Source organism: Festucalex cinctus, chromosome 6, assembly GCF_051991245.1.
Source record: "Festucalex cinctus isolate MCC-2025b chromosome 6, RoL_Fcin_1.0, whole genome shotgun sequence".
In the NCBI taxonomy this organism is placed as follows: Eukaryota; Metazoa; Chordata; class Actinopteri; order Syngnathiformes; family Syngnathidae; genus Festucalex; species Festucalex cinctus.
The window spans coordinates 3,919,343-3,931,825 of NC_135416.1; the positions used below are offsets into that span (position 1 = coordinate 3,919,343).

At 39.2% G+C, this 12,483-nt stretch overlaps 1 protein-coding gene across 3 annotated transcripts; it reads left to right on the forward strand.

The window, feature by feature from the left end:
• Positions 1-282: 282 nt before the first annotated feature.
• On the forward strand, positions 283-11,899 carry tmem192 (transmembrane protein 192). 3 transcript variants are annotated; one of them, XM_077524368.1, is made up of 6 exons: positions 283-391; positions 1,880-2,032; positions 2,960-3,221; positions 3,289-3,411; positions 10,083-10,188; positions 11,219-11,899. In XM_077524368.1, exons 1-6 carry the CDS (start codon positions 362-364, stop codon positions 11,331-11,333), a joined length of 789 nt encoding a protein of 262 aa, XP_077380494.1. In that variant the 5' UTR covers positions 283-361; the 3' UTR covers positions 11,334-11,899. The 3 variants fall into 3 exon arrangements, with proteins under 3 accessions (XP_077380494.1, XP_077380497.1, XP_077380495.1); XM_077524371.1 differs by lacking the exon at positions 283-391 and adding an exon at positions 450-743 and having other exon boundaries at positions 1,883-2,032; XM_077524369.1 differs by lacking the exon at positions 283-391 and adding an exon at positions 451-743.
• The last annotated feature ends 584 nt before the right edge of the window (positions 11,900-12,483 follow it).

Consider the following 12,483-nt stretch of genomic DNA (forward strand, 5'->3'; position numbering starts at 1 on the left):
TTTAACAAGACTACACATTGCAAATGTAAAAAGCCCTCATAGGACAAGACAGGAACCATTATTCATTTCATTATATTTATATAAAAATCACAAAAATAAACCACGTGACATCTGAAATAACTATTTCCGAAACATTCCACAAGTTGAGGTCACATGATTCTTCTCAGCCAATCAGTAGCAAGAAATGCAGATGGGCGGGGCATACTAAGAAAGTGAACGATAATAAATTTTAAATATTAAAATAATAGAAAATAATCGTCTTACCTAATTTTCCGGTATCACTTCGTTTTGCTCGCACATTGTGTACTAATTATATATGGCGCGTTTTGAAAACATACAAATAACGGAAGTGCTCTGACGCATGGCTCACGTGACAGACAGGCGAGTTTTGGTATGTACTGACAGTTTTCACTGTTTTAAACTCATCATTAGCACTTGAATCGGCCATTATTTCGGGAAAGTAGCGTTGACGTTAGTTAGCACTCGAAATCACATGCTAGTAGATAATTCGGATAACTAGGTTCATTTAAAAACAAAAAAACAAAACCTTGGTTCATTATTTTCCGCCTTGTTGGTCATGTGATAACGACGTAACGGTACGGCATGCTGGAAGCATCAAAATAGCATAGTGTACATTTGCCCGTTAGCCTTCAGCTTTTGCTCAGAGTTTGTAATGTGTCCATCCTTCTTCGAAAAAAGGCGATTTTTAAAAATAAATGGAGTCCGAGGGTGCCTTTTATCCTGTACGTACCCGACATTTTGTGTCAGTTGTTCGTCTCTTTGCTCGTAGTCGCGTATGGGTGTTAGCCGAAGACGCTAACATGATTTGTTTGTGTTGATGTATGAACTTTTTCGCGTAAAAACACTCATTTTAAGTTAGTTGGCGTCGGTATGTCCTTGCTGCATACATGAAGACATACCACATTTAGACTTATTAATACATTTTATGTTCCAAAGATGCTGTCGAACGATGATAACCACTCAGTATCACTTAAGACTCAATCTAAGAGTTTGCAAGTTCTTGAGTGTTAGTTTATTAAATTAAACTAAAATGTTTGTCAAATTTTTACTTAAATAAATAAAAAAAGAAACGAAATTATACTTGTTATAGATTCGACCTACATAATTGTCTTATTTAGCTACATAAGAGGAGAAATCTAAAAATTACATATCAAGGTAACGCTACAACATAACGTTTCCAGACCTGCTAGGGCCCCTGACAAGCACATATTTAACCTATATTTCTATTTGATAATAACTCACCTATTCTAATTTTTCTGCTCTTACTGTAAGATGACACAAGAAGGTGTGTCAATTGTGATTTCTTTCTCGCTGCAGTAAATCCCTGTATATTTGTGTTAGGCATTTGCGAATTTTAATATATTTTTCAGAATCTCCCAACCATTTTTCGTTGATTTTTTTTTTTTTAAACTGTCCTCTTGCCAAAGCTAAAAGCTTGGCGCCATCTAGCGGAATATTGGTGGCGTTGTCAGGTTTAATCAATTGGGGTTTTTTTTGTGCGATTGAGGGGTCCCATTTTGTTAGCAGTTCTTGCAACCCGTTTACAGTCAAAAGTGAAACTGAAAGTGTTTTCCTTCTCTCCTGATGCAGCTATAAATAGCGAATCACATTCAATCTACATTCCTTTTTACACTTTGCCTGTATTCCCAAACATTTATTGTTGCATGTAAATGCCTTTTTTGTTTTTTTTTTGTTCTTTTACGAACCAATGTCAGGGCAAGATCCATATATCGGGTAGGGTATTAACAGGACTTTAATTTGGCTTCAGGTATTGACACAATTCTCTGGCATAATATTGTATGATGTAAAATAAATCCAGTGTTGTAGAAGCGCAGTCATTCTTTTGTCGTGTTCGTAGCAGGCGGGGTCTTCGGTGGACATGACGCGCAGCGAGGAGGATTCTTTGGTGGACGGGCCGCTCATCTCAGCTGATGCCCTCCACGCCGCCATCAGGAGAGAGTTCCGCAGCGTGCCCACCGCCTGGCACGCCGTCCTGCTGTCTCTGCTACATGTATGGACAGAAACATATACACACATTCAATCCCAAAAATGTGTCATGTTTTTTAATACTTTGTCCTTCCCTCCTAAAACGTGTTTACGTGTTTGTTTGTTTTTTTTATGCAAGAGGAGGCTTTGATGCAGCTTCTGACATGAAGAGGTGGCTTAAAGCAATTCTGGTTACTTTTTCCAACAAAAAAAAAACCAAACAAAAAACAGCCAGCAGGTGGCAGCATAGTATAAGAGATCAGCCAGGGCCATGTTGCAACAAGCTCTTATTGTCATTGTTTTTACCAGGAATGTGAATATTGATGAAACTTATCTATATTCTAATGCTAATTGCTGCAAAACGTAAACAGAAACAAATATGCTTTTTTTTAATTTTTTTATTTTTTTTTTTTTATTTTTTATTTATTTATTTTTTTTGTGCTGGTGAAAGAAGAGACGCTAATCTTTGTTTTGGTAGGTTCCATGTTTTATATTATTTATTTATATATATATATATATATATATATATATATATATATATACGTTTTAATATTCTGTGGGCCTTGCAAAATCAGTCAAAATCCAGTAAAACAGCTGGGATGAAAGGAAGCTGCTTCAGTAAAAATGGCTGGGAGTGAATGAGTTAAGTCAAATTTTACTGTTCCGTTCATAAACAAAAATACTTGAATGAAGTAAGACCTAATTTCTTTACTTTTTTTCCCTTTTTTTTTTTTTTGCACAGTTTTGCAACTTTGCAGTTGCCTTGCGGTTTTACGCTTTGAAACAACAATTTATTTTGTTACGTGCTCTTATAATGTTTTTATGTATAATGAAAAACGTAATTAATTAATGAAAAATTAATTATATATATATATATATAATGTTTTTATTTGTTTTTCTTTCCCGCAGCAGATTTTTTTTCCTTTGACTTTACGTCTGCCGTGTCTTCCAGGTGGCGTACGTGGTTCTGTCCGTGTGCGTGGCCGTCCTGTGCACGTTGAAGCTGGGCCGGGAAGAGTCGTGCGTCGGCATCCTGGGGCCCGTGCAGGGCGACAGCGCGGTGATCTTCGGCAAGGCGGCCCTGTGGGTGCTGGTCCTGGTGTTCACCCGCTGCGCCCAGCACCACCACAGCCGGGCCCGCAACAGAGGCTACCTGCGCTTCTACCGAAGCACCGGCTGGCTCAAGCAGCTGCCCCTCGTCGTGCACTCCGCAGGTAAGACGCCCGCGATGGCACGCGGCGGATGCTAGGTGGCGATAACGATGCGCTTATGTGTGCTCAGGGAACGTGCTGCTGTTGGTCATCATGGCGGCAAGACTGTCGGTGGATTTGCACACCTACTTGCTGATCAGTGTCTTGACCTTGGAGCTACTTGTGGCGTTGCCCTGTCTCATCTATTATACAGGTAAACATTTTTGACGGAGAGAGAGATGCATTTTGTGTTTTTTTTTTTTTTGTGTGTGTGGTTTTTTTTTTAATCGCAACAAAAATTTGGAGGTACAGTGGACCCTTGCAGGGGGTTAGGGGCGAGATAGACCATAATAACACAATAATTGGCATTATTTTTTTCGTCTCTCTCTCTTTTGATAAAAATTTTCCTGAAGAAAAAAAATATATGACAAGTTTCATGCCGAACAATTATTTGGGGACCCACTGTACTTGATTCCTTTAAAAAAACAAAAAAAAAACTTTAATCCAGAGCGAAACGTAAAAGGGATACTTCACTTATTTAGCCCATTATAGCGATAAAAAGTTAATATTTTGTCTATAATAAATTTGATACTTTCATTATTTTTCACGGACAAACTACATTTTAAAAACACATTTTGCAACTTACTTCAACTGAAAATGACATCACAAGGGCTCAGACAGGTAACCAATCACAGCTCACCTGTTTTCTGTTTGGTCATGTGACATTCACAAGCTGAGCTGTGATTGGTTTCCTGAGCCCCTGTGATGTCATTTTCAGTCGATAGCAAGTTGCAAAATGTGTTTTTAAAGGCACTAATTGTACGTTAAAAATAATGAAAATATCAAATTTATTATAGGCAAAATATTCATGTATGACTGCCAAAAATAGAAAAATAAGTAAAGTATCCTTTTAATTAAACCAGAATTTGCACTTTTTTTTTTAATGTTTTTTTTTGTTTAAAAAAGCAGGTGCAACAAAAGTATGCTGAACAAAATCCTTAGAAATTTTTAATTATGTACTTTTTGTGGTCAGAAAATCTCATAATTTAGGAGCTGTATAATTTTTATGGTTCAACACAAATTCAAAATTTGGGCTGTGTTAGGAAAAAACACATCATTTGATTTTTATTTTTTTTTGTTTTTGTTTTGTTTAAAAATAAAACCCTCAAGGTTTTCAGATTTTTGTGGTTTAAAATTTATTTTTATTTATTTATTATTCATTTTGCGGTTTAAAACAAAACAAAAAAATTGGATAGGCATGCTTTTTGTGAATACAAATTTGCATAAACGTCCTTCTGTGGTTAACCCCCACCAAATTAAAATTAAAAAATGTTTTTTTTGTTTTTGTTTTTTTTGTTTTTTTTTGTGACACACATAGCCCTCAAAATTTAGAGATACCACCAAATAGTTGCAGTTTGGCATTCTCAAATTTACATATACCCGTATTTTGTGGGCGAGAGGGGGTGATCTTCCGTTAGAAATCAGACATTTGTGTTATATCAGAGCCACCCTTGTGGTTAAAAATAGTTAAAATTTTGTGGCAAAATGATCGCTTTCATAAGCAGCACATGGAGAAAGACAAAACGTTAGATTACATTGCTCATTCAAAAACACGCACGCACACACAACCCCCCCACACACATTGTGAGAGGGCATTGGCATGACAATAGCTACTTTGCCCTTTTCAAACCCGACAGCATGACAATCAAGCATTCTGCCCCTCCCTCCTTCCCACAACTGATCTGCTGATTTTTCACTTTGGGTCACGCACGCACATTCACCATTCTGAGCGTTATTTCAGGCGCCTTTGAGTCATCCGTCCCAAGCACTTCCTCGAGAAAAGATCAGAAACTTTTCAACCGTAATGATTTCTTCTGATTAAAAAGCATTGAAATGTGTTATATTTTGTAAAGGCTTCTGTAGCGTGAAGGAAGACCGCAGTTGCCGAGTGTCTGATAGGATATTGATCAGGCAGATAGTGGTATTGAAAGGAAATCCATATTAAAAGGAGTATTTGGGCTGCCACGGGGCGCAAGATGGGCAGATACCACCCCATACACACACACACACACACACACACACACACATATATGCAGGTGGAGATAAGGTATTAGTGTTTAGCCTAGCCACAGGCTGGCTAGCCCTCGGCCGCTCCGCTCCGCCCGCGCGCGCACGCACACGCACATTGTCCCGGTGTTTACAGTTGTTTGTGGAGGAGGTCAGTCTGCGCCACATTCCAGCTTGGATCAGTGCAGTGAGCCGCGAAGCAAGAGTCAAGCGCAAAAAGAACGTTCAACGGATCACGTACTTGCGCACAGCACTACTAACAAAAAGTTTGGAGTGTTTTTTTTTTTTGTGTGTGTGTACCGTATACAAATTCAGTCACATAAAAGTTCATGGAGTGGGGGGTAGCTCTCTGAGTCGCCGAAGGTAGCGCCTGCAGCCATGAAGTTCATACAGGAAGGCCTCGTTCTACTTCTCTTTGAAGTGCGCCCTCGATTGTGAGTGTTTGAGGCCTCTGCTGTATGTTTCTGGCCTCTCATTTCAACATGAATGCGGCCCACGCGCTCCACGCACATCAAAGGCGCTCCTCGGCCTTCAAAGGCTCGCGCGCTCATGCGTTTTTGCTGCAAAAGCACTACAGGGCACATTGCGGCTCTAACCATGTAAGACACACCCACATGAAGGCATACGTCAGCGTGCCAGTGGGCAGCTAGCACAAGCTAGGCTCATGTAGCAGTCTACATTGTCGCTCCTTCATGAACTGCTGATGTTAGCTGCTAGTGTCGTCTGTGTGGTTTGACAAGAAGTAGAGTGAAGAAGTAGACTGCTACATTAGCTGATATGAATGCTAGCGGCTAGGCTAATGTAGCAGTGTATACTGCTACATTAGCTGATATGAATGCTAGCAGCTAGGGTAATGTAGCAGTCTATATTGTTGCTACTTCATGAACATGTTAGCTGCTAGCGTCGTCTGTGTGGTTTGTCGAGAAGTAGAGTAAAACAGTAGACTGCTACATTAGCTGATTTGAATGCTAGCAGCTAGGCTAACGTAGCAGTCTACATTGTCGCTACTTCATGAACTGCTGATGTTAGCTGCTAGCGTCGTCTGTGTGGTTTGACAAGAAGTAGAGTAAAACAGTAGACTGCTACATTAGCTGATTTGAATGCTAGCGGCTAGGTTAATGTAGCAGTGTAGACTGCTACATTAGCTGATATGAATGCTAGCAGCTAGGCTAACGTAGCAGTCTACATTGTCGCTCCTTCATGAACTGCTGATGTTAGACGCTAGCGTCGTCCATGTGGTTTGACAAGAAGTAGAGTGAAGAAGTAGACTGCTACATTAGCTGATATGAATGCTAGCAGCTAGGCTAACATAGCAGTCTACATTGTCGCTCCTTCATGAAATGCTGATGTTAGCTGCTAGCGTCGTCTGTGTGGTTTGACAAGAAGTAGAGTAAAACAGTAGACTGCTACATTAGCTGACTTGAATGCTAGCAGCTAGGCTAATGTAGCACTTTATTAAACTGCTTTAAATATCAGTCAGTTCCATAAATATTGAGACATCCTCGTTTTGGCTCGTGGTGGATTTGAAATGACACAGGGTGCTTTAACTGTAAAATTTCAGCTTTAATTTGAAGGTATTTACATCCACATTTGGTGAGTAGTGTACCAATTATGACGATTATTGTTTATGTGCCTCCCACTTTTCAAGGGACTTAAAGGGATACATGACTAATTTTCACATTTTCATCAGTAAAAGTTAACATTATATATTGTTTATAATGAATTTGATAACGTCATTATTTTTAATGTTTAATTAACACCTTTAAGGCATTTTGCCATTTTCTGTCAACTGAAAATGACATCCAATCATGGCTTCCTTGTAAACGTTTGGTAAGCCATGATTGCTTGTTTCCTGAGCCAAAGTGTTGCTCAGTAAAACAATCTTAATTCAGGAATGTGTGACATACCCTAATTGCTGTTTTTCACTAAAATGGCCGGCTCCCCACCTGTGTCTTTCCATCAATGTGCTCCTGAGACTTTTTTTGTGGATCTAATTATGCTAGACTGTGTACCAAGTTTCTTGTTAAGTAAAACTTTTAAAAGGACTAAATTCTGTTTAACTTTTTGGGAGCGCTAACAAGCCAAATTAGTAGACTTTTTGTCTCTGGTTTAAGAAATCATGCAGCTAATTTGAGTCATTTGGTCAGCGGAGTCCAGACTTCCAAATCCTGGAAATCTTTAACCTTCTGTCACACCTCCTTCACTTTAAAATGCCTCTCGCATCTTTTGATGGGATGTGGCCAACCGTCCGATGCAGACCCGCTTGCTGGGTGGTCCCAATATGAGCCTTTAGCACCACAGCCACGTTGTAATAATCAGCCAGGATTGCGCAACGCTGCTGCACAGCTGATTTCTGCCACTCAGATGTCTGACCCGGGCTCGGGCTCAGCATGTCTGTCTTGTCTGTGCACTCGCGTGTGACAGACGAGAGAGAGCCTCTGACACGGAGGTGTGAAATGTGGCACCTCCTTTAAACGGCTACTTCCCAGTTTTCCATCCATCCGTCATTGGCATCTCGTGTCTGTTTGACCGTTTCATCATTTCTTCAGCATTATGTCATCAAACTACCCAATGATGACACTATTTAGCATGATGTGATTGGGAGCAGCAGAATAAATAGTCTGCAGCATTGTAAGTTTTATGTAATGTAAGTTTTTTGCATAATAGCAATACAAATATGCACGGGAGATACAGGTATTATTTTTATCCACTTGGGGTAAAAGTCAGCAGCGTTGTATGTAGCAAAAAAAAAAAAAAGTTTGCAAAAGTGAATGAAAGTAGCAAGAATGTGGAAAAAAAAACATGTCAATACTAGTTGAAACAGAAATAAACAGCAATGTATTGAAGAAATACTTAATATATAAACATATTATGCATACAGACGTCAACATGAAAACACAAGTATCAAAAAATGTTTGCATACAGTAATACTAGTTAGCATACAGCTGCGACATTTGTGGCCAAACTGACCCGTAAAATAATAAAAATAACAAATTACATTTTATATGTATATTTATACGTTGTATTTGTCATAGTACTGAATGTGTGTCATCCCACAAACAACTAGTCAGTAAATGCAGTAGCATTAAACAATTGTGTTGCGCTTTGCTAAATGCTTCTCACATACCACTTGTATTTACACACACACATACGCGTATTTAGGGCCTCATTATGCAGGAATGCGCAGTATTTCTTTGGATTGTGTGTCGATGCTGCGACACAGCAAAGCAAAGGTTGCCCTCTTGAGAATCTCCCTGACAATTTCCTCTGACTAATGACGCTCCTGTCTTATCAATACTGGGACCGCTACCCCCGATGGCACTAGCATTGCCGTCATCACTGCCTGCTATTTCTTATATTGAAATTGCTTGTAAAGTGAATTCACATATATGTTTTTATATAGATTATACATATTTGAGGATAACTAGTGAACTATGTATTACTGACTTGTGGAGGTGTAATATTAAACAGCACCCAGTGACGCACTTGGGGGTCCTACATGAGTCAGCAGGTTGTAGTTAGCAGTAGCTAGCTAGCTAGCTAGCTAGCTATGTCTACACGCCAAGAATGCATCTTTGCTGACCGCCCCAATTTACAGAACAGCTCAGTTTCATGTCTGTGAATATTCTCAGTCATCCAGTGAGTGAATTATTCACAAATGGACTGTTAGAAGACGTTGCGCCTTCGTCGGTTCATGCGAGGCTAGTTAGGACAGCATTAGCCTGGCCAAGCTAGCATAGAGTAGGGATGTAGGAACAGTAATATGATGAAATGTTATAAATGTAGCAGGAATTACGGGATGTGCGTGAATATAAGCTACGGGTTGAATTAATAAACAGTTGACTTTACCTGAAATGGAAAAAATGGGGAGCCCCAGCTAGCCCACGAGCTACTTGGTGGCTAGCGCTTCTCGACGTGGGGTTGAAACTAAGCCAACCGGCTGGGAAGTATTTCAGCCACAGGAGGATTTAAGGCGATTCATTTCAGCAGCTCGAATTTAAATATGTAGGGATGTGTAGGCTCAAGAAAGATGTGGTATATGATTTATAGTTGACAGTTAGCGGAGATTGGAATTGTTAATGAGGACTATTTTCTGTGGTGTTTCAAATTTACATTTTCAACTTTACAAGGTCAACCCAGTAATTATTTTTTTTTATTTTTTTATTTTTTTTTGTGACCAACGGCCATATCTTCTGCCTTCTTCTCCTGCGGCGGCCGACCACCCCTATGCTCCACACTTCGCCGCCGGGCCCACCCCACTCATATCCCCCAGAGTAAAGGTGTATGTTTAGGGCGTGTGAATTGGACCTCTAAGTGCAGGATATGGCGGCCCATAAGAGCTAAGTGCGGGTTAAAACGGCCCGTGTGTGTAGAAGGCGGCCAGGGAATGGAAGCCTGTAAAAGACAAGAGAGACGGAGAGAAAAAAAAACAAAAAAAACACTGGCTGTGTGCACTTTCCCACCTGCCTCGTTACGACAGCGAGGAAACTCTCACTGTCAGGTTACGTTTTGTGTCTTGTGAAAAAAATAAACGCAGAGGACAATATTAGGATTTGGGATTTGCTTGGCTAAAACTTGAGTTTGACCTGTTATTCATGAAGCTTGACTCGGTATTAGTCACTATAAAACCTACCAAAATGGCTTTAATGTGTTCATTTAACATTTTAGCTCACCTATAGCTGGCCAAACATGAACTTAGCTTCATGTCAGTTCTGCATTGAGAGGACAGTAAAATGGTAAACAGAGTTGTTTGGGACCATTAAATAATTTTTTTTTAAAACTATTTGACAAAATGTCCTCCGCTTTTGTTTCCCCCAGTCAAAGTGCTGATCTTCAACAATGAGCGAGCGGCGCCTGACGTCAGCCAGGAAGAACACTCGTACAACTTCAGCGTCGGCGGCCTCCCCACGGAGACGGGATTCCGGTAAGGCCACACGCACACACATTATTGACACTGTAAAAGCATTCTCCGCCATGTTTGTTTGCACAGAGGATAATAGTGTAGCTGTTAAAAGTTCTCCCCCGAGCATGATTGTACACAGCAAAGTACAACTGTGTATTAGGGCCACGTATAGATATATATATTCTTTTCAGATGGGTGTAATATTCCCAGAAAAAAAAACTCACAAATTTGACACTTTACAAAGTGGCAAATTTGCATGTTCATAAAGTGGCAAATTTGCAAGGAAAAAAAACAAAAAAAACAAACTCAGAAAGTGCAAATGCTCAACATGATATGGTTAATCTCTGCTAAAGCAATTAGCATCTCCTTATTTGAAAACCCGACCGAAAAAGTATTAGCACAAATGTCAGAGTTGTATGTACGTGTATTTCTCGTAAGTTTGAGTTTTGTTTTGTTTTCTCTCAAATCTGCCATTTTATAGTCACAATTTTGTGATTTTTTTTAATTTTTTTATTTATTTTTATTTTTTTAAATATATATATTATTTATACAACCTCTAGCAAAAAAAATATGGAATCACCAGTCCTGGACGAGCACTAACTCAGACGTTTTATTCTGTAGCTCAAATTCAGATAAAAATCATGAAACAGTCATAAGGTCATTCCAAAGCGCAACATCTTGGCTTTCAGAAACACTAAAAGAAATGAAGAAAAAACATTGTGCTGTTCAGTTAATGTTACTTTTATAGAGCAAGTTTAGGGGAATAAATATGCTTTTTATCTGAGTTTGATCTACAGAATAAGATGCCTGCGTGCTCGTCCAAGATTGGTGATTTCATACTTTTTGCTAGGGGTAGTATGTTGTCCTGATCGGAGCAAAAAGAGGCCAAAACTTTTTTTTAAATTTTTTTATTTTTTTATTTTAAACTCTTCATTTTTGGCAATAGTCCTGCCACCTAGCTGTAGCTTATTGATAGTGTTAAATTAGCCCGGTTCTCGGAATTTTCTACGGAATAGCGACGGAAGGTTCCTCGTTGCGGTGCGTATTTCAGAGAGGGTTCCTGCCTGGAGGAGGTGGTGGAGAAGCAGGCAGACCTGATCGAGTACCTGAAGCAGCACAACAGCTTGCTGAGCAGGAGGCTGCTCAACCTCTCGGCTCAGCATTGAACCAGCCCAACGTCACCTGTTCCGGACGGCCGCCGGGTGCACTTCAGTCGGACCCGATTCAGGTCAGACTCGTACTGAGCTCGCCTCTCACCCGAAACGGACAGATGAATACGAGGTGGTGCGCTGAAAATGGCCGACGTTTAAAGAGGCGTCACGGATCACAGGTGAGGATAGGGGAGGGGACATCGGGGGGAGCGTACCAAGAAAGCTGCTACTCTTATAAATGTGTGTTTGAAATGTTCATAAATGTTTACGCCTTTTTTTTTTTTTTTTTTTTTTTACAACTGCTTTGACCAGGTCACCCTCAGGCCTGCAGGTGTCATGACTCATGACTATTTAGGCTTTTCTCCTGGTGGGCAAACCTTATTCCTTGTTACTTGCTGTGTTTTTCCAGATTGTTTTATTCATTCTGGATTTTATTTCAAAATTCTAAAAATATGTTCTGTTTTTTTTCGTGGCGGTTATAATGAATGTCAGTTGTGAATTTTGCTATTCGCGGTCGGGCGTATCTCCCTTGCAAATATCTACTGTGTTTTGCATATTAAATGTTTTGAGTGTGTCTGTAATATTGTTTATTTGAAGGATTTTATTTTGGAATTTTGATGATTTGGCATTGAGGTCTGTACAATAATTTACTCAAAATTCCATTTTTGTTTTTAATTTAGCTCTTTGACTGCCAAAGACATTTAATAGAGATTTAGTAAAATTACGATGGGTGGAATTTATTTATTTATTTATTTTTATAACGTGTGGCAGTCAGTGTTAAAAAAAAAAAAAAAGTCCCCATGATTTTTTTTTTTTTTTTTTTTTTTTTTTTTAAAGGAAACAAGCTATAACTTAATCTATTACGACAAACAATCTTATTTATATATGATTTATAAATATTGTTTTTTTTTCCCGGTCTTATAGTTTGGCCTTTACAATTAAAGGCAAAAAGAAGCATAAAATAATACGAAACAGTTCATCTGCTTCAATGAGTTATTAACGTCGTAAACACTACTACGACAACTTGACAAAATAAAAACTTGAAAAAAATACAAAATAAGTGTGGCATAAACGTAAGTCAGGAATCAGATCCCAACAATAATGCAAACAAATCTCTGTGGGCTGCAATTCTTATCTAGACATGATATAAATAAATTATACAGAG